At 40.8% G+C, this 23,853-nt stretch overlaps 1 protein-coding gene across 1 annotated transcript; it reads right to left on the bottom strand.

Annotated features, from left to right (window-relative positions):
- Positions 1-84: 84 nt before the first annotated feature.
- CCNC (cyclin C) lies at positions 85-22,823 on the bottom strand. Its single transcript, XM_090037210.1, has 12 exons — positions 22,645-22,823; positions 20,182-20,288; positions 16,168-16,252; positions 15,583-15,652; positions 14,793-14,844; positions 11,850-11,905; positions 10,010-10,045; positions 8,357-8,448; positions 5,129-5,196; positions 4,592-4,671; positions 2,451-2,569; positions 85-1,394 (listed from the first exon to the last, which is right to left on the bottom strand). Exons 1-12 carry the CDS (start codon positions 22,674-22,676, stop codon positions 1,340-1,342), a joined length of 852 nt encoding a protein of 283 aa, XP_089893336.1. The 5' UTR covers positions 22,677-22,823; the 3' UTR covers positions 85-1,339.
- Between the last annotated feature and the right edge of the window lie 1,030 nt (positions 22,824-23,853).

Raw genomic sequence — 23,853 nt, forward strand, 5'->3', positions numbered from 1 at the left:
CAAGCATTTTCTTCTCTGTTTTAGAACTGTATTAATGTGTAACTATGTAACTGCACCTTGGAAAAAGATATTGGACAAAACAAGTTCCTGGACTTCCATTTATTGTTCAATTTCATACTTGGGCAAATTGGCATTTTTATTTGATAATGAAATTGTACATAAATTGTTTGGGGAAAAAAAACCCTTAAAAATTAATATACCTGTAAGTCTAAAATCTTTTAGCCAAGTCCTGACTTAAGTGGGCGTTCTGCCTGAGTAAGGAATGCAAGATATGGCCCTTTGATGAAGGAAGTCCCAGCAAACAGGTAACCAAAGAATCCCACTGCAGTAAAATAAAATATAAACATAAAACACACCACCAGCATGAAGCTCACTGCAAGCTTGTTCCTCTCAAAAGAAAAAACACAAACTTTCTAATGAATCATACAAATTTACACTAACAGTGAAGGCAGACTAACAGTGTATACTTTTTGTACAAAAAAACCCCCTACAATAAAAATAGTCTTATGTGATTTGATTTTGATTCTTTGCTTTTAAAATACTTAATTGGATTGTACAGTACATTTACTTGCAAATCATTCATATAAGTACTTTAAAAAATGTCCTAATATTTGAAATGGTTAAGAAAACTTTTTATCCCCCAAATGTCCACAATGTACACTATACATATTGCACTTTTCTGGTAAGCTGGGCTACTAAGTTTCATTGCAAAAATGTCCAAGCTACATGTACTGATTAAAATGGCATCTCTTTAGTCTAGAAGAGGAATTTAATTTCTCTCCTGTTTTCATTGAAACAAGTAACATTCTTTGCAGACTTCTGTCAGTTGTTTCTGAAGGATCACACTTTTGCTTTTTACAGTACCCATTACCTATAAAACAAACTACGTAATGAAAAAATTAGTATATAGCATGCCATCCTTCAGTGACATACACAATGAAAAGGACATGGGGTCCTTACTACAGTTACACTCAGGCTTCATGTTACTGTAGCTTTAAAAAAAAACTTCACTTAAATGGGAAGCTATATTTTTCTCAAAGCAAACAAAACCAATAATTAAAACTAGTCATATTGAAATGAATAGTGTTAATGTTTTGCAGCTCCGTTCAGAGTTTTATTCCTTAAATTGAGAAATCTTAATATATCTGCTCTGGCTTCAAAGGGATGACGCAATCTTTAAAGGAAAAGTTTTCACTATGCTTGACAGAAACAAGCTATTCATTCTTCAAGCTTCTTTGTTAAAGATGTTATTGAAACCTTCTGTCCACTTCATGAACGCAGGAAAGATCCCAATATGTCTTGATCCAATGTGGTCCATAATGAAATTCTTTGGAATGTCTTAAGACTGGCTATAGCTAGAGTTCTGACTTCCATTTGGACCCTGTTCGCCTTCACTGTTTGGATGGAGAGACACATTTTCAGACAGCAGATATATCTAATATTGTTACATCATAAACTTTATTAAAAACAACCACTTCTCAATAAAATGGCAGTTAAAAACCTCTTCAAGAGAAACAACTTTAATTACAAACAAAAATTCAAAGCCTTTCTTTTACCTCTCCAACTTTCTTATATAAAAATAAAATGTAAGTTTATTAGTTACTTGGGTAACATGTCTAGATAAAATAATTTCACCAGGAAAGTGAAACAGACGCAGTGAAGGAACTGATATTCAAAACTGCACATGTAAGAAACTCGCGTCCGACTGCCAACTCAATTTACACCTACAGAAACCATGACTTAGTTCACATCATATCTTCACATCCAATCATAAATAACTGCACAGGCAAGTTATGCATGGAATTATACCTGCACAGTTTGAAGAGCCAGGCTTTCCCAGCTATGGTGTACTATGGTACCAAAATTCCTTTTATTGCTTAATTTAGCGACAGTGTCTTCAATTCGATTAACTCCCTACATAAGACATTTTAAATTGTTAAAAAGATACAAACATTCTCTAATCCAGTTGTCTCCAAAGTGGGGTGCGTGCACCCCAGAGGGTGCGCAAGATGATTCATTGGGGTGCAGGAAGAAAATATTAGAACGTCTATTTATATAAATATACATATATTGGGGGGGTGTGCTCAAAAATTTTTTTACAGATGGGGTAAGCGATCACAAAAGTTTGGAGACCACTGCTCTAATCAAACCTGATGCAGAGGTTACCTTTGTACCTGACTTTTTAATTAATGTACAAGGCAGTCTCTCTCATGGAAACATCTATACTGTAAAAATACATACTGTACCCTCAGAAGTACAGTAAACAATTTACTTATTGAAATTTAGCTATTAAGATTTCATTCACCATTGTTCTGATTCTGTGCCATGAGTCCCTCCTCCTTTTATCCATTAACTAGAGTTTACTGTAAATTTTCCTCATTTTTTTCTAAGAGCAAAGTCTAGTTAAATGTATTTTTCAGCATAAAGAGAATAAAAAAACAATCTAGTACCTGTTTGGAGGTGGTTTTGGTTTAGGCATCTTATTAAGAATAGTAGCCATTTCTTTCCTCTCATCAAAATTCTTCCACTGTTCATACAGTTTTAGTATAACCCTGATTATTTCTAAAATCTAAATAAAAAGAAAAATAGATTAGATCAGATACTGTATTGGTTCTCTGTTTGTCACTATCAATTCAACTATGTAATGACCAATGATTTCCCTGTATCAAAGTAACTTTTGCTCTTAGTTCAACAATTCCATTTCAATAGATATTTTCTTGATCTAGATTGGATTTGAAGGATTTTCTATCAAAAACAGTCTCCCATTCAGAATAATGCAGACCCTTTTCCCTTCCCCTTGGGCAAACACATTAGTTATTTTGAAATGTGCTAAGAATGCGTTTTCAGTTTTGTCTAAGGCTTTTTACAGCAGCTGGAGACCTATAATCAGCTATCCACTGTGGATTACTAGCAAGTGCTCTGCAAATCACAGGTGATCTAGAAACCTTAGAATGAGAGAAGTTGAAGTGTAAGTAGCCAAATTGTAGACAAATATTTTTCATATTAACTGTAAAAGGTCAGGTGGACTGTAAAAGGTCAGGTGGACTTTTCAGATCTCAATATTTTACTTTTCAGAGGTCCACTTGAGTCTGGCAACCCACTGGGCCAGCATGATTAAGGCATGCTTGTTTCTGCAGGATACAACAGGATACAAAGGAGTGATGCATCAACACTTACTAATTTCAGTTTATATGCTGCCTTTCTGATGAAGGTTCAGGGAGGCTTACCAAGGACAGCAAAATAACTTATAAAATAAGCAAACAAAAGAACAAAACAGGAGAAAAAACTAACTTATGAAAGCCAGCACAACACTGAAATAAGCTATAGAGAAAAACTCCTAAACAGCATCACAGCTCAGCCTTGTTTGCTAAACACCTGCTCAAATAGGAAGGCTAAACTGTTTCCAGGCTCTGGTGGGTTTCATGGGGGACGATATTCCACAGTGGAGGGGCAAGTACTGAGAACATCCTCCTGCATGTTTTTCCCAACCAAACTTGATGCATTAATGGTATCAGCAGGAGGATGCTCTTGGTTGACCTTAGGAATCATGCCAGAGTATAAAGTAGAATATGGTTCCTCCAGTAGGTAGAGCCCAGGCCATTTAGGGCCTTACAGGACAAAACCAGCACCCTGAATTTTGCCTGGAAAGCTACTGGAAGTGTTCTTTGACTCCCCAGTCTGAATAAATATGTAAACATTTACCTCTTGATTAACTGTCAGCAGCCTTCAGCAGGAGACCTATCTCGAGTCATAACTATTTATGTTTTAGCCACCTGGGCTCATATTGTCCGCCATCCCCATTTCTTTTAATACAATGAAGCAGCAGCATACATCGTTAAAACCACTCAGTTGGCTATGAACACTGTGATACTGATGGGAACTCTTAATGGATTATGTTTGTATCAGAACTGGTTGGTTTAAATATATAAACATGTTCATAGCAAAAGTAACTTGGCAGGTGCAGTAGTAGGTGTCACACGCAGCATGTTTTTCCTGTTTTCTGTTCTGTGCAACTCATTTTACCTGTAACTTGCATATACAACACACTGAACCTGTGCTGTACAGAGTCGCACCCAACAGTATAATTCACCTGGGTGCAATCCTGTGGTTTGGAATTATAGTGCCCATCATCCTGAAGGGTTCCAACATGCTTTACACATAGCAATGCTACCTAGATTTAGGTTTAAATGATAATCAAGTGTCAGGAACTGGTATCTGCAGAACAAATTATGTAGAATTACCCACCCATTTGGGAAGCATGCCAAACTAACACCCTCATTTTCTGAAAAATGTCACAGGCCACAAGAGGTAGGACTGATGATATGCCTTATCTGAAAGATGGGATCTTCAGCAGCACCCTATACTTGAGCACTTGCTTAGAGGGCAGAATGCAACAGGCAAATTACCAAATCCTCTTGCTGAAACTGTTTATTTTTGAAGGTCTCCCATCCGAAGTTGTGAATACAGTAAGCACCATTGAACTTAATCAAAACAAGAATACTGACTTATACAATAGACATGCAAGTTATCTGTTTTATAATATTCACGACAATTTCCGGTCAGTCTGTGGCAAGTCAGAAAAAATAAATACCTTCTCCATATCAACAGAGAGCTCAGCAAACCACTGCCTTGCATCCTTTTGCTGGACAACACAGGCCACATGGAGGCAAGCTGAAGAGAAACAAACAGAACTTTTCAACTGTGGGTTACCTGTTATTTATTTTAAGACACTCCTGAGCCCTTCTGGATAGGATTGGATACAAATCTAAATATAAATAGAGATGTACGTAATGAACAAAGATTGGGGATTTTTGAATATGAATGAATTACAGATTTCAATGCTATTATTTCCCCCTTTATAGCTCTAAATTTTTCTGCTTCCCTCTTTAACATGCCCAAGTCAGTTTTCAAGAGTTGAGCTCAGGATTAGATTTTCCAATTACCTAAACAGATTATTATCAGGTTATAGGTTCCCCACTGTCACCATCATCTGAAAGAGCTGACAATGGCAAACAAATCAACATATTTTAGAAAAATCCACTGTATGCTAAGAAATGCTCATGGAGGAAGACTATACAAAATGGATCTACTTATGTATGATGAAGTATTTTAATTTGTTCTTACCTACCTAGAGCTATCATGAAAGGAGGGTACAGCAGACAAAGATCTGTTCTATATGTGTCATTCACTATCCTCCTGTGCAAACAAAAATAGTAAATAGTCATTGTACTGTTCTGACCTTTAATCCCATTTTTCTAAAAAAAAAAACACCCTTCCATCTGTTAATCATGCAAACATGTTAATCTTCACTTTTAAAATAAAGAGAATTAGAGAGAAAATTAGGTGGAGAAAATTCACAAACAATAATACACATCAGTACACAATTTCTTATCTTGGACCCTTTAATTACTTTCCATGTGATCACAGTAATTATTTACTTCTAATAGTGTAGATCAGGATAGCCTATTTACTAAAATAGAAGACAAACTTGATTATAAGGCAACCCCCCAATAATAAGAATATATGGACCATTTATAAATGTGCTCCAATTTTCCAGATATGGAATCTAATTACTGGGGGTTTGCCTTGAATTTGCTCCCCCCTCCCAGTGCTACAGCTAGGGTGGGTAAGATAGCCCCCTTCCCCACTACCTCCCCAACTTCTTCCCCCTGCAGCTCTTTCCCTCCCACCCCTACTGGCAGACCCTGTTTTCCCTAAGCACATGGAAGTGAGAGGCAATTTGAAAACATGGATTTATAGGCAAATTATTATGGATATCCATTGAATTAGTTCATCCAGAACTGATGCATTTTAGCCTTTTTTTGGAAGCTGCTGCAAGTTTTAGCACAGGTATTCCATAAACACACTCAGTCATTCAAACAGCATATGTGGCACTGCAACCGACAAATATTCTCCACCCCAGACTTTTCAGCCTGGGGCTTCAGATACTTCCAAATCCAATCAGCAGGCATCCTATGTGCAGGCCCAAGCCTGAAGGCTTGGGGTTCAGATGCCCCTGAGTCTTGCTTGCCCTTAGCCAATGGCCACAGGAGCAAGCTAGGGAGGAGTCCCCCATTTCCATAAAGTAGGCATCTAGCCAAGATCTTCCTGCTGGAAGCTGGCTAGTAGGAGGCTAACTATGAGGTTCTTGTAAGGAGTCCTATCTGCATTTAGATAGGGGTGTACCCTTCACTACACACTGACATTTAAATCCATTTCAGCTCAGGTAGTCCAAAGCCAAAAGATTCATGATTTACCATACAGTTCATTATGCTGGGGCCCAGCAGAATCATCAGTTTCCAGCCATGGTAATCCTCACAGCTCAGCACTGCTCAGTATGTGTCTGCACTCCAGATAACCCCCACGAAGGACCCATGTGCTAATTAGCTTCTTACTCATGACAAGAACATCCAGTTCCAGTCATGAGTCTTGGGATCCTCCAAAAATGTAGATGCAAGTAAGGTACAGGGAAACATGGTCCAGCTCCACCTCACAAAGGGCAAGGCCACACTACTCATGTGTAACACGTGGCAGGGGGGTTCTGGGAGAACTGTTTGGGGCCCTGTTTGGTGTTGTTTGCCAGACATTGAAGGCTAGTGAAGAAACAGAAATAACTGGAAATGGGGAAAAAAAGCACAGCTCAGCTGTGAGGAATGTTGAAAAGTAGCCAATGTAGTGGCTCACCATGACTTGAAAAAAAGTCAACAGTGAGGGGGAATGAGCACATGGGCCCTATCACATATCTTATTCAGATATGCTGCACTAATCTATTCTTTGTGGTAGGTTACCCACAGTATGTTTGCCCAATATAGGCTAGGTGTTTTATAGTCCTGCTCAGTACTGGCTGCCTTTAACCAATCTCATAGCTGGTTGCTATTATTGAAAACATGCTGCTTTTGGCAGCACTTTAATGACAGACAGGCAATGAGATTTTCTTGGATGTGAGTGTAAAATGAAGACTCCCCCCTACCCCCCCAGTGCTGAATGGGGGGGAAACACCTTGTCTTATATTCAAGTAACTATGGGTATATTTTTGCATCTTCAAAAATGCTATGTTGCAAAGTGCTTTGAACATATACTATTTGAATTATTAAAATTAATCTTCACAATGTTGAGGTAGTAGCTCATCTGTAAAGTGGAAACAGCAAAGGCAAAAAAATTAAGAAATTTGTCCAAAATCACACAGAGTTCATGGCAGTGTTTAAGGTCCCTGACAAATATTAATTTAAATATTAATTTAAAGGCATGATGGGATCTGATCCCAACAATTGCACTTCCTGCTATGCTACATATGCGTGGCAGGAACTGTGATGTTGGGATTAAGCATCAAATCCCATCACACTATTTGCCAGTGTAGGGGGAGCCTGATTCTGGCAGAAAACGTGGCTCTCTGTGCTCCCCTGGCTGCAAGCCCAGTTCAGTTGATCTGGAATCCCCACTGCAGAGGCAAATGATGCTCTCCCATACCTGGGACCTCTGGTTATCTGATCAGGGCTCCCAGCTATATGAGGAAAAGAGTGTTCCTGTAGCTGGGAACTCTGATCAGCTGACTGGAGCTCCAAACTTCTGGAGTTCATGGCAGTCTTGAATCCAGAATGCTCCAGAGGCTGGGAGCACTGGCCACATAATCCAATTAATGGCACAATGGGAACCAGCCACAAAGTTATTACACAAATTAATAACTTTTTAACTTAATCCTCATTTTATCATGCCATTAACTGAATGAATGTGTGGCCAGGTTGTGATGTGATTAACTAATTAATCATGTCTTAAGTGTAATGTCTTTTAGGGGCCCAAAGGTCCTGGCTTCTACAAATAATCTAAGAGACAAAGGCAATGCTTTTATTGTGTATTTGAATTTGATTACTTTTTTAAAAAAAGGCTTCATTATGTTCACAGATATAACGATAAAACAATAACATAGCAGAATACATCAGAAATACTAGGGGAAACAATCTTTGACAATAATTAGCAGGAAGAGTGCTCCCTACTCATGGTCAACATTTGGTGATGCATACAACTCTGGGTATGTCTACACTTCACAATGCTGGGAGACTGGAGACATACAATTCCATCCATGCAGACTAACTTGCCATGCTGACAAGGACAGACGGCTTTAGAACCCAAGCTAGTTCAAGTATCTCAATACTGCCCTGCACTGTGCAATACAGACACACTTTAAAAAGTAGTTTTAGTTAAACCAGTAAAAAGCCCTATGTATGCACTCTTTATTTGCATCAATAAACTGGTGCAACTTCATTTGTCTACATAAGCAAATCATAATTTTCTCTGAATAGTTTTTTTAAAGTTAACTTTCCTCCTCAAAGGATGCACTATTAACTTTTGTCTCTATTACCATGCGAGGGGTAGCAGCATGTCTTCTTGGCCCATATCTTGCACATATTGGAGCAAAGGTCTATAAGGATGATATACTATCAAACAGCAATCCTAGAAATGAGTTTAAAGAAGAAAAAATTAAAACATTTATAATGATCACATGGTTTATATTGTGAAATCAGTTAGTGGTTCATTTTTCCCTTTTTTTCTTCAACTATAAGCATCATGACACCTCTGTCATAATGAGGACAGTGCTCTCTCTAGAATACCATTATACAGCATGGTTGCCAGTCTGTCAACATCCTTTCCCCTTAGAGACACAGTGACACATCTGCAGCACACTGAACCTTGTTTGCTTAGAAACCCATAATTCCCTATTGGAAATACAGAACACTGCCAGAAAACAGTCTGTTACTAAATACCATACGTGAGAAGCTTGCTGGGAAAACAAAACAAAAAAAAATCCAACACTAGTTGTTAAAAATCTACACTATTCTAAATTCTTCCTTACACATTAAGGTTGGAACATACAAAGAGGAACCAACTAAACTCAAATGACGAATTACAGAGATGCAGAATGTATATGCTGAAACCCTGATATTAGCTGCACTATATTTGAAATAATCAAAAATATCATGTTACAAAAAAGTAACTTTCTGTAAATAGTTGCCTTGCAAGGCACAAAACTATAATGCTGAGAAGACATTCCCAAACCACAGCACAGGAAACAATATTTTAAGAAATTTTAGCTATAAAACACTAGCTAGACTACAAAAAAATTGGGACATTTAATTGCTGCAGTTAACTTCAAGCATTAAAATGATCCATGTATTTACAAATAAAAAACATCTCTCATAACCTTGTATATTTAAAGTCCTTGTCTTCTCTTTCTGGGATTTAGCTGGTTTCAATAAGAGATGGAGGTGTGGTTTTTGAGCTGACTCCCTGTCCAATTATAATCTCTTCGCCTCAGTTTCTCACTCTTCACTATGGCTGCTGACAGGTGTGGAAAAAAAAAAACACCAACCCAAAAACAGCACTTTATTTTTAAGCTCATTGTGCCCTTGCACCAAATGCACCACTTGCCCAGAAGAGGAACCACATCAGTTTGACTTGATTCGCCCAAGTTCTGTATAGATCAGGAACTTCAGCAGGGCTTTTTGGCGCTTTTATCTAATACCTGACTTGGCTATTAGATAAAAGTTGATTCATCTGATTCAGCTATAACATAAAAGCACCGAAAAGCTCCACTGAAGTGCCCAATCCATACAGACATTGGGTGAGTTGGGTCAAAGTGACATGGTTCCTCTTCTGGTAAAGTGCGGTTATTCCCCCCACCCTCCATTTGTCAGCATCCTACAAAAACTGAAAATCCCCCACAGCAGCCTTGGTATGGTGCTTTGATGGTGTAAAGCACTGACAAAATAATTTACTATTTGAGCAGTTCCAAGAACTACACATAAGCGGGTCACAGTATTCAGTTCCTCTGGAAAAGTATTCAGTATTCAGAGGGTTGGTATTCATTTCCTCTGCAAAAAGTATACCTCATAAGTAAACAAACAGGACACCAAATCATAAAATTCAAGTTACAAAAAAAAATCAGGTTGGTGTAGGAGCAAGCATGCTTTTGTTACATAACAATGGCGAGATAACGAAAAAGAAAGCCACATACCATTAGTTCTAAGAGATAGAATTCACATTCTAGTATCTGTAAAGAAACAGAAACTGAAGTAAGCAACAGTGCCTGTCCAATAGGGAAACAAAAAGAAATAGTTCATCAACATCCAAACCCATACACTTTTCTTTATATTTATTTTTTATACGTACTGTAAACTCTACAAGAAACTGTTCTCCCCAATACCTTCACCAACCTCAAAGTAAAATTACAACCCACTTAAGAAAAATAATAGAAAACATTGTTAGCTAGTCAATTGTCTCACTATGTTAAGATGAAATTTATTTCTGAGGACTGTGAGAAAGTAAGTTACCAACCTCCAAACAAATATTTCATTACAGTTATGTAATTTTACAGGTATATATGTCATCTTATCCAATTATTTTTGTTATCAGCTCCTTTAAACCATTCCTAGATTTATCAATATAATTATACAAACTGAAATGCTGCATCATCAAGAACCAGATTAGCAGTGTGATAAATGTTTTTCTATAAGGCTTTGTCTTTGAAAAAGCAGCAGAACTTTGCCCCGGAAATGTAAATCAAGATGTAAAGTAAAAATAACAACATCTGGCCTGCCAGCCATATTGAATAGCAGTAAAATGAAGAAAGGAGAAGTTAAATTGAGATTAGAAGTTAGTAGCATCTTTTATTTCATGTTTATTCACAGTTGTTGGCAATGTATAGAAATACACTTTGCCCCTTGGGAATGACAGTAGAAACTAAAATGAAGTATAACTGGCAAAGTATATATTGCAAGCTTCTTTGACACCGATTAAGACCACAATACTTTAAAACAAAAAAACTTGGGAAATGTCCTAATTCTAAGGGAACAAAATAAAAATTCTTAATGTATGTCGGTTTTTTTTGAATGTGTGAATCTAGCAGGTAACCCAGGACATGGGACTCTGTGCAACCTGCATAAATTTAAAACCTAGGTTTTTCCATCACTTTGTAAGTATTGATATTACATTCAGTTCCTTTAACAGCATTTGTTCCTATTAAAGGAAAGCAAGCTATACAAGAAATAGTTCTCTCAAACTCCAAACAGCAATTAGCTTATCAAAGTTCTCCCAACAATTCATCCAAAGTTTATTTACTTACCTTGACTTATTGGTAAGAATAATTTTTATCTATAATTTATATTGCAAAGAATGGCTAACTTCTCCATGCACAACGAGAAAAAATGATCTCCAAAGGATAATCTGGGTAGGAGACTGCCTATTTTTGCTAAAATTTAGCACCGATATAGAGACTTGGGATATGCCTACCCAGCATAAGGCTGCACTAGGCAGACAGCTCAGACAGCTCTGTGCATACTAGCTCCTAAACTGGAAGCAGTATAGTGGTGTTCATACAGCACTGTGTCGAGCCTTATAAGCCATGCATGGAACTATACTCTTGTTTTGGAGCTAGCATACAAAAAGCTAATCCTGGTATCTCTGCATAGAACTGTCTTGCACCATGTGGACATACCCTTAAGTGCATCTTATTACAAAGCTGTACAACACATAACTACTAACTGGATAGGAGTCATAGCCCTGGGTGCTTATTTGGGACATGAGAGGCAGGCAGGATGTGGGGGGAATGGAGATACAAAACTAGCAGCAGCCATAGTACTTGCCCAGTTACTATCACTGGCAGCCCAGATGTAGTTAGTAACCTGTGCAGCACTGCCTGCCCAGGGCACACATCTGTCCAGTTACACCTTTGTGTCTACTGCAAGTCATATGAATTAAAAAGGCAAAGAGAATAGAGAAGGGAAGAAAACGTTCCCATTATTGCTAAAAGTCATATCACTAAGTTAAAATGAAGATGTTTCATCCAATATACTTACATGATTCATCCTATAAGGAAACTCCTTTGGAAAGGCATATGAAAACCTAGTTTTCACTATAAGAGAGAGGTTAAAATAATGAAAGCATTAAACCAATATTCTATTTTACTAATTTCTATTAATTCATCAGCTTGCAGACCTGCAAAACTTTTTATTGACCTTTAATGATTTATTGATATATGGTATACAAGATCTTTCCCGACTCAGGCAGATGGTTGGACCAGATGACCTCTTGAGGTCCCTTCCAGCCCTACTTGTCTATGATTTCTACAATATCTATAAAAGAACAATCCTCCTTATAATACGAAGTCTGACTCTCAGCCTGATTATATAGTTCAAAGGCTAAAAGGTGAAAAAAAACATTTAATAAAGACTGAGGCCCAGGTACTCAAAGATATTTAGGCACCCGCCTGCCTATTTTAATAAGCAAAGTATACCACTGACATGCTCCTAATACTGTACAAACCCCTTTCCGCAAAGCAGGGAGAAACAAAGTTTCCATTGTTCAGCATTCACAAAGCTGCCTAAGCACTGACCCTGCTCCACAGCTAATGTGCTGCCTGAAGCCTTAACTCCTAAGTGTGATTCTCAAGCAAAGCTGGAGAAATATTTCTGCCAGTGAGTGTTGATTCTGGGGTGTGCTTTGAGTGTGCAAATCCCACAGAAAAGCCAGCAAAGTGTTAGAGTATATGGGCACATGCATTTTTTTGTCCATCCTCATCATTGGAAAACTCACTTGGGATTATGGGAGACCCAGCTTCAAATTTCTCCTTTACCTGATTCAGAGTAGGGAACAGACCCAACTGCAGATTAGCTGCTCTCCATTAAACAAAAGCAAGACACTGCAGTTCACCTACAGAAGACTGTTGTTCCAGTATGGCTCTTTAATCACCTGTCAAGTTGGGTACCACACTTTTTCAGGTGGATAGTGAAAAGAATCCCAATTTTTGGAAAGACTACAGGAAAGTGATAAGATTTAGAAAGTGAGCCAGAGCCACTTTCTCCAATTAGTTGCAAGGTTACAGTGCCTTTCCAAAGGGGTTTTTAGAGGTCAATCTGAAACGCTCTCTCTCCAAGAGGAAGGCACAGACACTGCTTGCAAATGTGAAAACAAACAAAACGACACTTTATTTTAAACTTAGCATGTTCCAGTGCATGCCTAAAATAGGCAGCGTGTTAGTTGTATCCAGCTTTCCCAACGTCTGTATAGATCAGGTGCTTTAGTGGGGCTTTTTTTGCACTTTCATCTCATAGCCAATTGAATCAGCTTTAGCTAAAAGCACCAAAAAGCCCTGTTGAAACACCTAATCTATACAGAAGCTGCTGCTTTCAGTAAAGCGTATTTTTTTTAACATCTGCAAGCAGCCTGACTTCTCAGCACTCCTCAGTTCCTTTCACTTATTTTCTCTTCTCTACAGGCCTCAAAATAAATAAACCTGTGATAATCAAGCATAATTAAGCAGCTCTGCTAATTGAAGCCTGAAAACAGACTGAAGACTGTAAGGATATAGAGAAAGAAACTGTTCTTTGTCCTCACTCTTAGAGACAGAGGAATATTCTTAAGAGGGATAAAGGAAGCACTACAGAGTTCTGAAGCACTACAAAAGTGATTTCTCTGTAGGAACCTGATGCTGTGGAATTTAAGAAAATAAAAAAATAGGGAATAGGAATAGTAAGAGTCCAACATAAAGAATTAAATCTATTCCTGTATGCATAACTATTGTGTTCATAATTTCCTCACTGATTACCAGAACCAATCTGCACCCAGATAAGAATGTTATGCAAAATGGCAAACCACTATGATGCTCAATGCTTGTGGAGGTCCAGCATTGCATTTCAGTTCCTGGTAGTAGAACTGTCACAAGGTCACCATGGTGTGATAGATGCAGGCTAGAAAAGCAGCCAATCACCTATCCTCTCAAGTTCTAGAAGGGATTTTAAATGCAATGACCTACATTTTGAAGAGCAGAGCAGAGTATTGAGAAATTGATGACTGTAAAACAGCTGGACCTTCTAGGTTAGATCATGTGGGTCAGTTGCATATGTCTCTAACTTTAAGGATCTCAAGAATAACAGGGGTTTTCGACCTTTTTTACAAAATGTACCCCCAGTAACCCCCTTTTTAATAAGTGTATTCCCGGGGGGAGGGGGTGAGTAGCCGGCTGGCGGGGGGGGGGGGGGGGGGGGCAAGTGGCTGGACAGTGAGTGGGGGGAAGCGGGGGGGTGTCAGCAGTAGTGCAGCATCTCTGCAGCCCGCAGAAGGGCTCCGCTGCTCTCACCCTGCCCCAGGCGTGCTCCTGTGAGGCGGCGCACTCTGTCCCCACCCACCCCCGTGTATCCCCTGGGACTTTTCAAAGTATCCCCTGGGGTACCTCTGAGATAGAAGGGAGAAGCATGAAATAAATAATTGTAAATTAGAAGGGAAATTCAAAATTGTTTCTTTACCTACTAATATTATTAAAACAAAGCCATCTCTTGATTCATCTATGAAAATTTTTTTTCAACTGTAACAAGGTATATATAATTTTCTAATAAAAAGGTGTCATTAGAAAAACAACTAGAAAATATAGAGCTTGCTAGGACTTTTTACAAAAAAAAATGTAGTTCCACAACGACTAATCATTGAGGAAGACATTAAAAAAAGAAAAATAAACTCTACACCTTTAATTTATTCCACAACTTTAATTTCAGTATGAGGGTGAGGGGTTTTTTGAGAGAGAAAGATATTTGATTGATAAGTTTTCAAAAGAACTGATGGCAGTATAAACAGGAAAGACTTTCTTCCACATACACACTTAAATCGGAAGTCTTATCAAAGCAGGCTGCCCTTATACAGAGTGAAGTAAAAAAAATTCATCAAATCATGGTAGGCGTTATTTTCCTTACAAAGTGACTACCTTCGAAGGGACTCCTTAATACAGCATAAACAATGTTTACACTTACATACAGAAGTAGCAGCAGAAATCAACCTTGTGTTTGAAACCACACCAAATTCCTGAGCAAAAAAAACAGCAGCAAATAAGGTGCTTCAGTTGAAATGTTATTTGATCACATTGTTTATCAAACTACTTGGGGTTTCTTACTAGGCAGCTTCTTCAAACTGCATCCTAATTAAATATTTTCTCTATTTTTGTAAGCATTTTGGTGATCAAAATAAGTTGAATTGTCTATGAAAAGCTAAATAGCAATTACAACAGCACACATTCTTTTCTCAAAATGAACATAGCTGCTACAATGGAAATAAAAAGCCCAAGGGTAGTAAATTCTGATGACCCTCATATCTACATCTAAATCACAGTATTGTTGTTCTTAATACTGTAACAACAACAACAACAACAACAGGGACAATATATGGAGTAGAATTTTTTATATTTGGAAACTAGAATAAAGAAAAAAATAAATTAAACCACTAAAATATATTTTTTAATTGAACACTTTTTTGTTAAGTTACATTAAATGGAAGAGTAATCTAAACATTCTGTCAAAATCTTCAAGATCCTTCAGGGTTGAGAAGATAGGCCAACAAGTCAGACAAAATACTAAAAGATGGTGAATAGCATCTGTCAATCTATCACTTTTCCCTTGCTTCCCTCTTATGGATTTTTTGTAGTGCTCTAGAAAAGAAAACTTTGAACCCCAAAATATGAAATAAAACCAACAAAAATATCATAAGAATGTGCAATATCTCCCTCATGCATAACATTTTACGTTAGAAAACTGAAATATTTCATACCTCTACTTTGGATGCCAAAAATACACATGTAGGAGCCATTAATACTGGATCTATACTTTTTAGGGAGTATCTGAAATATTATAACAAATTATAAAATATCATTTTGTGCACAAGAAAGATTAGTCTGCCAAGACCACCACACTTTCTTCCAAAAAGCAAAATCCAAGGGTGCTTATACACATGCTCTGATGCATTCTAATTAGAACACATTCGAGCAGACAGTCTGTTCCATGTTTGAATTAGAACACTCTAGTATCCCTGCAGCTCCCACGGGCTTAAAAATGGCTGCTGGGGCATTTTAACTAAAGCTCATTGAATGAACTTTAGTTAAAGTGTCCTGCAGCCTCTTTTAAATGTGTGGGGGCTTAATACACATGATGCTGCAGCTCTCCAAGAACCATTCTAATTAAAATGCCACCCCACCACACCTGAGTACATGTACAGACACCCTATATTAACATTATTAACATATAATTAACATAAAAGCTTTACACAATTCAGAAGCAATAGTTGCATTTCAAAAAGTCTATGAAAATCTGCCTAACAAATGCTTCACTCTCATACCATCATAGTAAATAGTCCTACCTGGCATAGAATCTCTTGAAGTAGACAGTGGCAGTGGCAATAACTTGTTGTCTTAATTTAAGATGTTCACCTAAAGCCTGGATAACTTAAAAAAATGAACAAAAACTTAAGTTCAATCTTTAATATGATGACACCACATACTGAGGCTCTCCAAGTATGGTCTACAGGAGAAACTGTATTTTGGGGGTTCTGAAGAGTAGGCCGATGTCTCTCCTTTCAGTCCAAATGTGTTACTTCCCCACCCAAAGATGATATGTTCCTATGAGGCCACGGTGACTGAGGGGCTAGCACTGCATACTAGACTTGGGGGCCAGGTGATCTGAACCTTTAAAGATTAGGATAACAATTTACTTCATTACTTTCCTAGGCAGTTGACAACACAGCACCCAGAGGGGCAAAGTTTGGGCGTCTCACTTTTCAGTCTAAAATTCAAACGTTTTAAATAGAAAAATAGGACTCAAAGGTATTGCAAAGCAGATACTCTCTCCAAACGCCTAAAGCTGCCAGCACATATTACACTGTATTTAGCAGTGGCAGCAGGTGCTAAAGAACTGACATATTTAGTCTAGAGGAAGGGGGTGGGAGACCAGAGGAAGTAGTCAGCTGCATCACAAGCATTCTTTGCCAGCTGGCCAAGAAACAACCCTGGTGTCAGCTGTGCAGGTAGGTCTTGTTTGGCCTCCCAGGCAAAGGAAAGTTGCCAAGCACATTAGATGCATCAGTCTGGGATACAGAGCAGGGATGGGATTAGAGAATTATGGAGTGAAACATAAGGTTTTGCTGCTCACTAGTTTTCCTGCACTCCCCTTCTGTTATTCAGCTGAGCATGGTACTTCTGTATCAGCATTCTACATTTTACAGACAGGTATTAAGGTAAATATTTAAAAACGTAAATTCACTTATATATCAAACACCGGCACTAGATCAGGACAGCAGCAATTTAAGACATTGGTTAAAGTGCATAACATTTCTTAGCACTGTCAATCTCCCAGAGGCAACAGAAACACTTCTTGCTCCTCAAGTCAAGGACACAAACACCTCGTTTGAGGCACACAGATTTTGAGAGCATGGGTAACTGGTGACAGGGTTAGCCAGAGAGAAGCCTCTCTCAATAGCCCAGATCCATGACCATCCATCCAGCTCACCCCCTCCAAGATGGCAGTAATGCAGTTGAGCCTAGGCTGTTAATGACAACAAAGGTCATGGCTAAGCAATGCCACCAGGGAAGAGACCAAACTTCAGTATGGAACATTTTTGTAAATATCTTGGTACCCACATGCTCTCCACAGTGAATCTTGTGATGTTTTTACCACTACAAAATTGTCCATCCTGAATTGACCACAAAGCTAGGAAGTTGTCCTCCTCCTACAGTACTGGAAAATCCACTTAGCAAACCACACAAAATAATCTAAATCTGTCTCTCCTGCAGGATTATTTTGCAGGAAGAAATGGTTAAGCCATCTGTGTTGTCAAAGAGAAAAATTGGGTGAGATTTAGCGGGGGCAAGGGCAGGGAGTATGTTATTTTCTCAGTGTCTAGAGCAGTGGCTCCCAACCTATAGACCGGGACAGGGCACGTGGAGCCCACTGGCTCCCTCCTGGGGCTCCCCCACCCCCCAGCTTTAACCCTACATATCACTGCTGGTGGTGGAAGCCACTTGCCTAGGCAGACAGACAGGGGACTGAGCAGGGGGCTTGTGCTGTGAGTTGGCAGCTAACCCTTCACAGCCCAGAACCAGGCCACAGCTCACTGGTTGGGAACCTCTGGTCTAGAGAGACCTAATGAAACTGAAGCTTATACATGCTGGGAAAAGGGAGGATGGAAATTCTAATAGCACAAAAACTGAAGTTTTCAATTAAATAATGTAATAACTCTATTAGATCAATTCACCCTACGGTTTTTGAGACATTCAAAATATATATTTTTTTTTAAATGAAGAATGTTGTGTTTTAATCCTAAATATTCTTCTGAACAAGATGTAATGCTTGTTTTACATCTTTTCTGCTATTGCATGAAAACCAGAAAAGGAAACTGATTAGCTTACTCTCTGGTCCAAGGGGACTGTAAACAATCACAATCTTACAGATGGGAGTCCATGAATTTCCAACTCTGGAAGATGTCAGAGGCTTGATACACATTTTATTTTAAAGCTGACATTTTGACAGCAGAAACGACTGTTACTCATTTAATTAGTTTCATAGTTGGTAGGGTCGGAAGGGACCTGAGTTAGGAATCTACATCAAAAGTGAAACTGACAAATCTGCTGTTTTCTTTATCCAACAGGAGTGGAAAGCTAAAAGGCAAAAACATTTTAGATTCTTAAAGTATTTTAGTTTTAATAACCTAAACTAATATTAGTATCATAACTAAGGAAGTATGCTTTTTTTTTTAATGGATTTAACCTATTGTTTCCCTTTTAGGTCTTGCTGCATTATGAAATATCTTGTTTATCCTTTTTTTCTTTTCTTTTTTTTCCTTTACTTTATCCTCAAGAAACTTTAAGCTAATTAATAAATTAGATAAATAACAGTCCTCAATCAGGTTTCTGTTACTCTATAAAAGATAAACTCTCCAAATGATCTGTCATCTTATCTTGCAGAGCACTTTGATCTTGATAAGTATAAATAAAAACAGATGAATTAAAAGAGGGGGGAAAAAAACAGAAATGGGAGATAAATTAAACATTTTACAGATGTAAAAAACAAACAAAAAACCAACACCCCAAAACTGCATTTTACTTTAACACGCCTTCACAGAGCTCAATGCGTGCCCAGAAGAGGCATCACATTAGTTGGACCTGGCTCACCCAACATCTGTGTAGATCAGAAGCTTCAGTGGGATTTTTTTGGTGCTTTTATCTAATCGCTGATTGAACCGTTTTAGATAAAATGCCAAAAAGCCCCACTGAAGCACCCTATCTATACAGATGCTGGGGAGTAAGATCAAACTAACGTGCTACCTCTTTCGGTAAACCATGGGGGGGGCGGGGGGGTGTTCATGTCTGTCATTAGCCTAAAACACCAGCAGTGACATGGATTATTTTCAGCAGCCAATACAGCAGCAGTGGGCAAAATGGCTGATCTGCCTGGCAGCCAGACTCCATTTCCCAGCAGCCCCTGCCTTCATGACTTGGGCCAGTCTCCATGGAGACCTCAGCCACACCTCTGTGGAAAGCTCAGGCTGGAGTTGCCATAAAGGCGGGCAGCATATGCAGCAGAGCAGTGCAGGGGGCTGCTCTGGAGCTGCTGGGAACCTGCGCTGAGGGCAATTTGCTCCAGAGCTAGGATAGAGCCACGATCTGTATCCTGCATGCTCTGGGCAGGAGCACGCAAGCAGGTGATTGTGGCTCTGCCCCAGCTCCTTGCAGCTATGACAGCCTGGTCTGGAGCTAGGGTAGAGATGTGATCCCCTGCCTGCACACCCCTGCCCAGCACATCCAGGCTACAGATCACAGCTCTGCCCTGGTTCCGGAACAAGCTGCCCCCATCACAAGTTCCCAGAGGCTTCAGAGCAGCCCCCTGCGCTCCTCTACCATGCGTACTGCCAGCGGGACTCAGGCTGGTCTCCAGGGAAAGCTGCACTTTCCACACAGGTGCAACCGGGTTCTCCATGGAAACTGGCCCAAGCCATGAGGGCAGGAACAGCTGGGAAATAAGAGTCCATAGCCAACCGGATCTGGCCCATGGACTGGAGTTTGCCCATCCCTGCAACAAAGACACTTAACTTTTCTGTCCAATTCTCTGCCTCAATGCCTGAGAAAATGAATGTTACCTACCTTACTAGACTGATAAAAGGAAGGAAAACTTATCAAGATCTCTCATAACATCCTTGAGAAATATACCTGCATCTAATTCATACATCTTTCAAATGCTTATATTAATATAGCTTTTTAAACATGTTAAGAGAATATATACATAAAAATAGGAGAAACTGAAGCTCCTATTTTGAACCACGAATTCAGATACACAGATATGGCCCAAATTAGACAGCTAATCAAAAATAAAACCATTTTACCATTAGTAAAAAATATTTGAAGTTTCCAATATTCTTCTTCTGCTAGAAATTTCAAGTCCTTCTGGCGTTCTTTCAACAGATCTTGTTTATCCAAAATCCATTGTAAACTAGGAAGGAAAAAAACAATTCACAAATATTATACAGTGACTTGTGAACAAATAAAGTACAGTTCGTATCCGGGGATGAAACAGGCTGATGCGCATCCCTTCAACTGAGCCTTGTAATGCTAGATGCATTCTTGCGAAATGAATGCTCATTAGGGTTTTCAAAATCAGGACCTTTAAGGAAAAATAATCACCAGAAATAAGAGGCCTTCTCAATGCTAAAAATGTAAAATGCATTAGTTATTAGTTGAAAATAAAGTCTGAGAGATATACTACATACAGATTTTATTTTAGATGCCACACATTTAAATTCAATATACTCAGTGCTAACGATACTTGGACACAGCTCATTCTATGCCATCTTTTCTTTAGGGGAAATATAGTTGATTCGCTGTGACTTTCTTTGCAGGAAAAGCTTTTAAATCTCCTTCTCCCCCTCTCCGTGGTGTAGATAAGGCATGTCAAATCTCTCTTGGATTTTATGGCTCAATCTGGCCTTTAGCAAGACTTGTAGCATTTTCATCAGCTCCGGGAACCACAGGGATTAATACAGCCGTCACTGAAATGTGTTCCTGGTCATACTCTGAAATACCTGCCAGAATTCAGTGGTAGCCCTCTGTCTCTCCTTGCCCTGCCTGCCCCCAAATTCCCAATCCCTCCTGAAGCCCCATGGGCCAGATGACCTGGTTCTGTAGGTTGTATCTTTGCCACCTCGCACCTCGGTGCAGATTATTAGATACTAAGTAAAGACCAACACAAACATTCCCCAAGTATGTGACTTTCCTTCAACAGCCTCAATAACACAATGGCTTTTTAAAAAGCAAAAACCTCAAGACAAGTTTTCAAAAGCTGGTTTTGCACCCACTGAGCAGCTGTGTTTTATAGATTCATAGATTGTTAGGGGCTAGAAGGGACCTTGGAAGATTATCAGGTCCAGGCCCCCTGCACTAGGCAGGAAAGACAGTTGGGGGTCACGTGACGCCAGCAAGGTTACCATCTAGTCTCCTCTTGAAGATTTCCAGGGTAGACGATTGTGAAATAAGCTCCCTCCAGAGGTGGTGCAATCTGGACACCCTAACCGTGAAACAGTTTTTCCTAATGTTGAGCCAGAAATGGTCTTCTAAGAGTGTATGGCCATTACTCTTGGTTTTCCCCAAGGGTGCTCTGGTGAACAGTTTTTCACTTGATGTACTCCCCTGATGTAGCAGAAAGCTGCTATCAAGTCCCCTCCCAGCCTTCTCTTTTTTAAGCTGAAAAATCCCAGCCTTTCCTTGTATGGCTTGCTGTGTAAAACTCTGATCATCTGGGTGGCTCTTCTTTGGACTCTCTCAGGCTTGTCCATGTTCTTGTTAAAGGGTGGTGCCCAGAACTGGATGCAGTACTCCAGCTGTGGTCTCACCAATGCTGAGTAAAGCAGAAGAATCACTTCCTTGGGTTTGGTTGAGATGCACTGATTGATGCATGCCAGAGTATTATTTCCCCTGCTGGCTACAGCGTCACACTGCCGGCTCATATTCATACTATGGACTATTACTAGCACTAGGTCCCTGTTATTTTTTTTCCCTTAGTGTTACTACTTGAATTCAGACCTTTGAGTTAAGTTTTGTATGTTAGACTTTGGTAAATATGCCAGACAGCCCCCTGGGAGGAGGAAGAGATGGTTGCAACTGACTTGCAGGATCTGTGACTGCAGCAGCTCTCCATGTGTATTCGGTGCATGTGGGGGGAAGAGGGGAGCAGTTCATCTGTGTCTTATGCACCCTCCTGAAACTGATCAGCTGCTGGTGCGCCTTCCAGTTTCCCCAACACGGGATCTCTTTTCTGGCCCACAGTCAGTTTTCTTCTCCCAGCCCAGGCAGCAAGAGAGAAAAATGAAAGGGCTTCCAAAAGAGCAAGTAGGAAGAGGAAACCAACTGGCTGTTTCAAGCCTGTAGGGACCCAACACACGAAACATGCTCAGGCTTAAGAGTCATCACAGAGAAGTGGACCTGCAGAGGTCATGGAGCCAGGGTCATCCCTGCCCAAACCACCCCATTAGGAACAGGAACAGCTCCCCTGGGGTCACTCCCATGGGCAACCACCACAACCAGGGGCCACAGAAAGGCTGTTTTCTCCACCTTCCAGGGCCCAGGTGTGTGCGGGGAGGCACAGTCCGACTCCCTGGCACTTACAACAGGGTCCAGCAACGGGGGGGAAGGGGAGGGGCGGGAATCTTCCCATGCACCCCCATGACATTCACACGCACGTGCGTTTAGAATAATTCCCCCCGCCCCGGGACGTTCCCCCAACGGCCGCCCCGCATCCACCCTGACAGCCCGGGGCCGCGTGCGCCCCGCAGGGGGGAGGGGTCCCCACTCACTAGTGCGAGCTCTGCCAGAAGTTCCCCGCCATGGAGCGGGCTCGGGGGAGGCGGCTCTGCCCCCCCGGCTGACCAGCCCCGCCACCCCGCGCTGCCCCCCCCGGCCGGAGCAGCTTCGCGAGCGGCAGCGGCGGCGGCGGCGGCAGCAGGAGGAAGGAGGCGACCGCCGGGGTCCCGCGCCCTCACTCCGCCGGCCGGCAACACGCGCAGGGACAACGGTTCCGCCGCGCGGGGGACGGGGAACCGAGAGCGGGTGCACCGCGCTCGGCCCCGCCCCGGCTCCGCCCCCTCCGCCTGGCTCGAGGCGGTTGGGATTTAGTCTGGGTTCGGAGCTGAGACTGGGGAGTTGGCGAGACTGGGACAGCGACGCTGGGGTTTATGCTGGGATTGGGATTGAAACGGGGGGGATCGGGATGCAGGCTGGGATTGGGACTGGGAATTTGGGAGTGGGTCTGGGGGACTAGAAATGGGAGATTTGGATTGGGATTAAAACTAGGGGATTGGGAGTCAGCCTGTGTTTGCAACTGGGATTGAGACTGGGAGGCTGGGTTTGGGTCTGGGGAACTAGAAATGGCAGACTAGGATTGGGATTGAAACGGAGATTGGGAATCAGGCTGGGATTGAGACTGGGGTTGGGTCTTTGATTGGGACTGGGAAACCGGGATTGGGTCTGGGGGACTAGAAATGGCAGACTGGGATTGGGATTGAAACTGGGAGATTGGGAGTCAGGATGGGATTGGAACTGGGAGACTGGACTTGGGTTTGGGGGTCTAGAAATGGGAGCCTAGGACTGGGGGGACTGGGATTCGTATCAGGTCTGAGTCAGAGTGGGCTGTTGACTCATCCCAGGGGATCTGGGTAGTGATGCCCCAGGGAGTTTTCTCCGGGTACATCTGCCCAGCATCACTTTTACACATCAGCACTGCTGCTGGGCCAGGCAGGGCCCCTGTAGCCCTGACATAAAGTTGCTTGTTGCTGGTTCTGCTGCCGGGCGGAAGCCCAAGTAACAATCTGTACCGGTGGGGGTGAAAGTGATGTTAGTGTGTAAGGGCTAATACAAGACCTGTTGGAAACCTGTGCCATGTGTGCTGCTATGAATGTTCAGTATGTTGTAGCAGTGAAAATCAGGGGTGTTAGACCCACAGAGCTGGATCTGGTTCACAGCCTTGATGAGATCAAGAGCCTTGATGTTCCCCTGACAACAGCCAT

This window comes from Crocodylus siamensis, chromosome 1, assembly GCF_052110815.1.
Source record: "Crocodylus siamensis isolate JL-2025a chromosome 1, ASM5211081v1, whole genome shotgun sequence".
Taxonomy (NCBI): domain Eukaryota; kingdom Metazoa; phylum Chordata; order Crocodylia; family Crocodylidae; genus Crocodylus; species Crocodylus siamensis.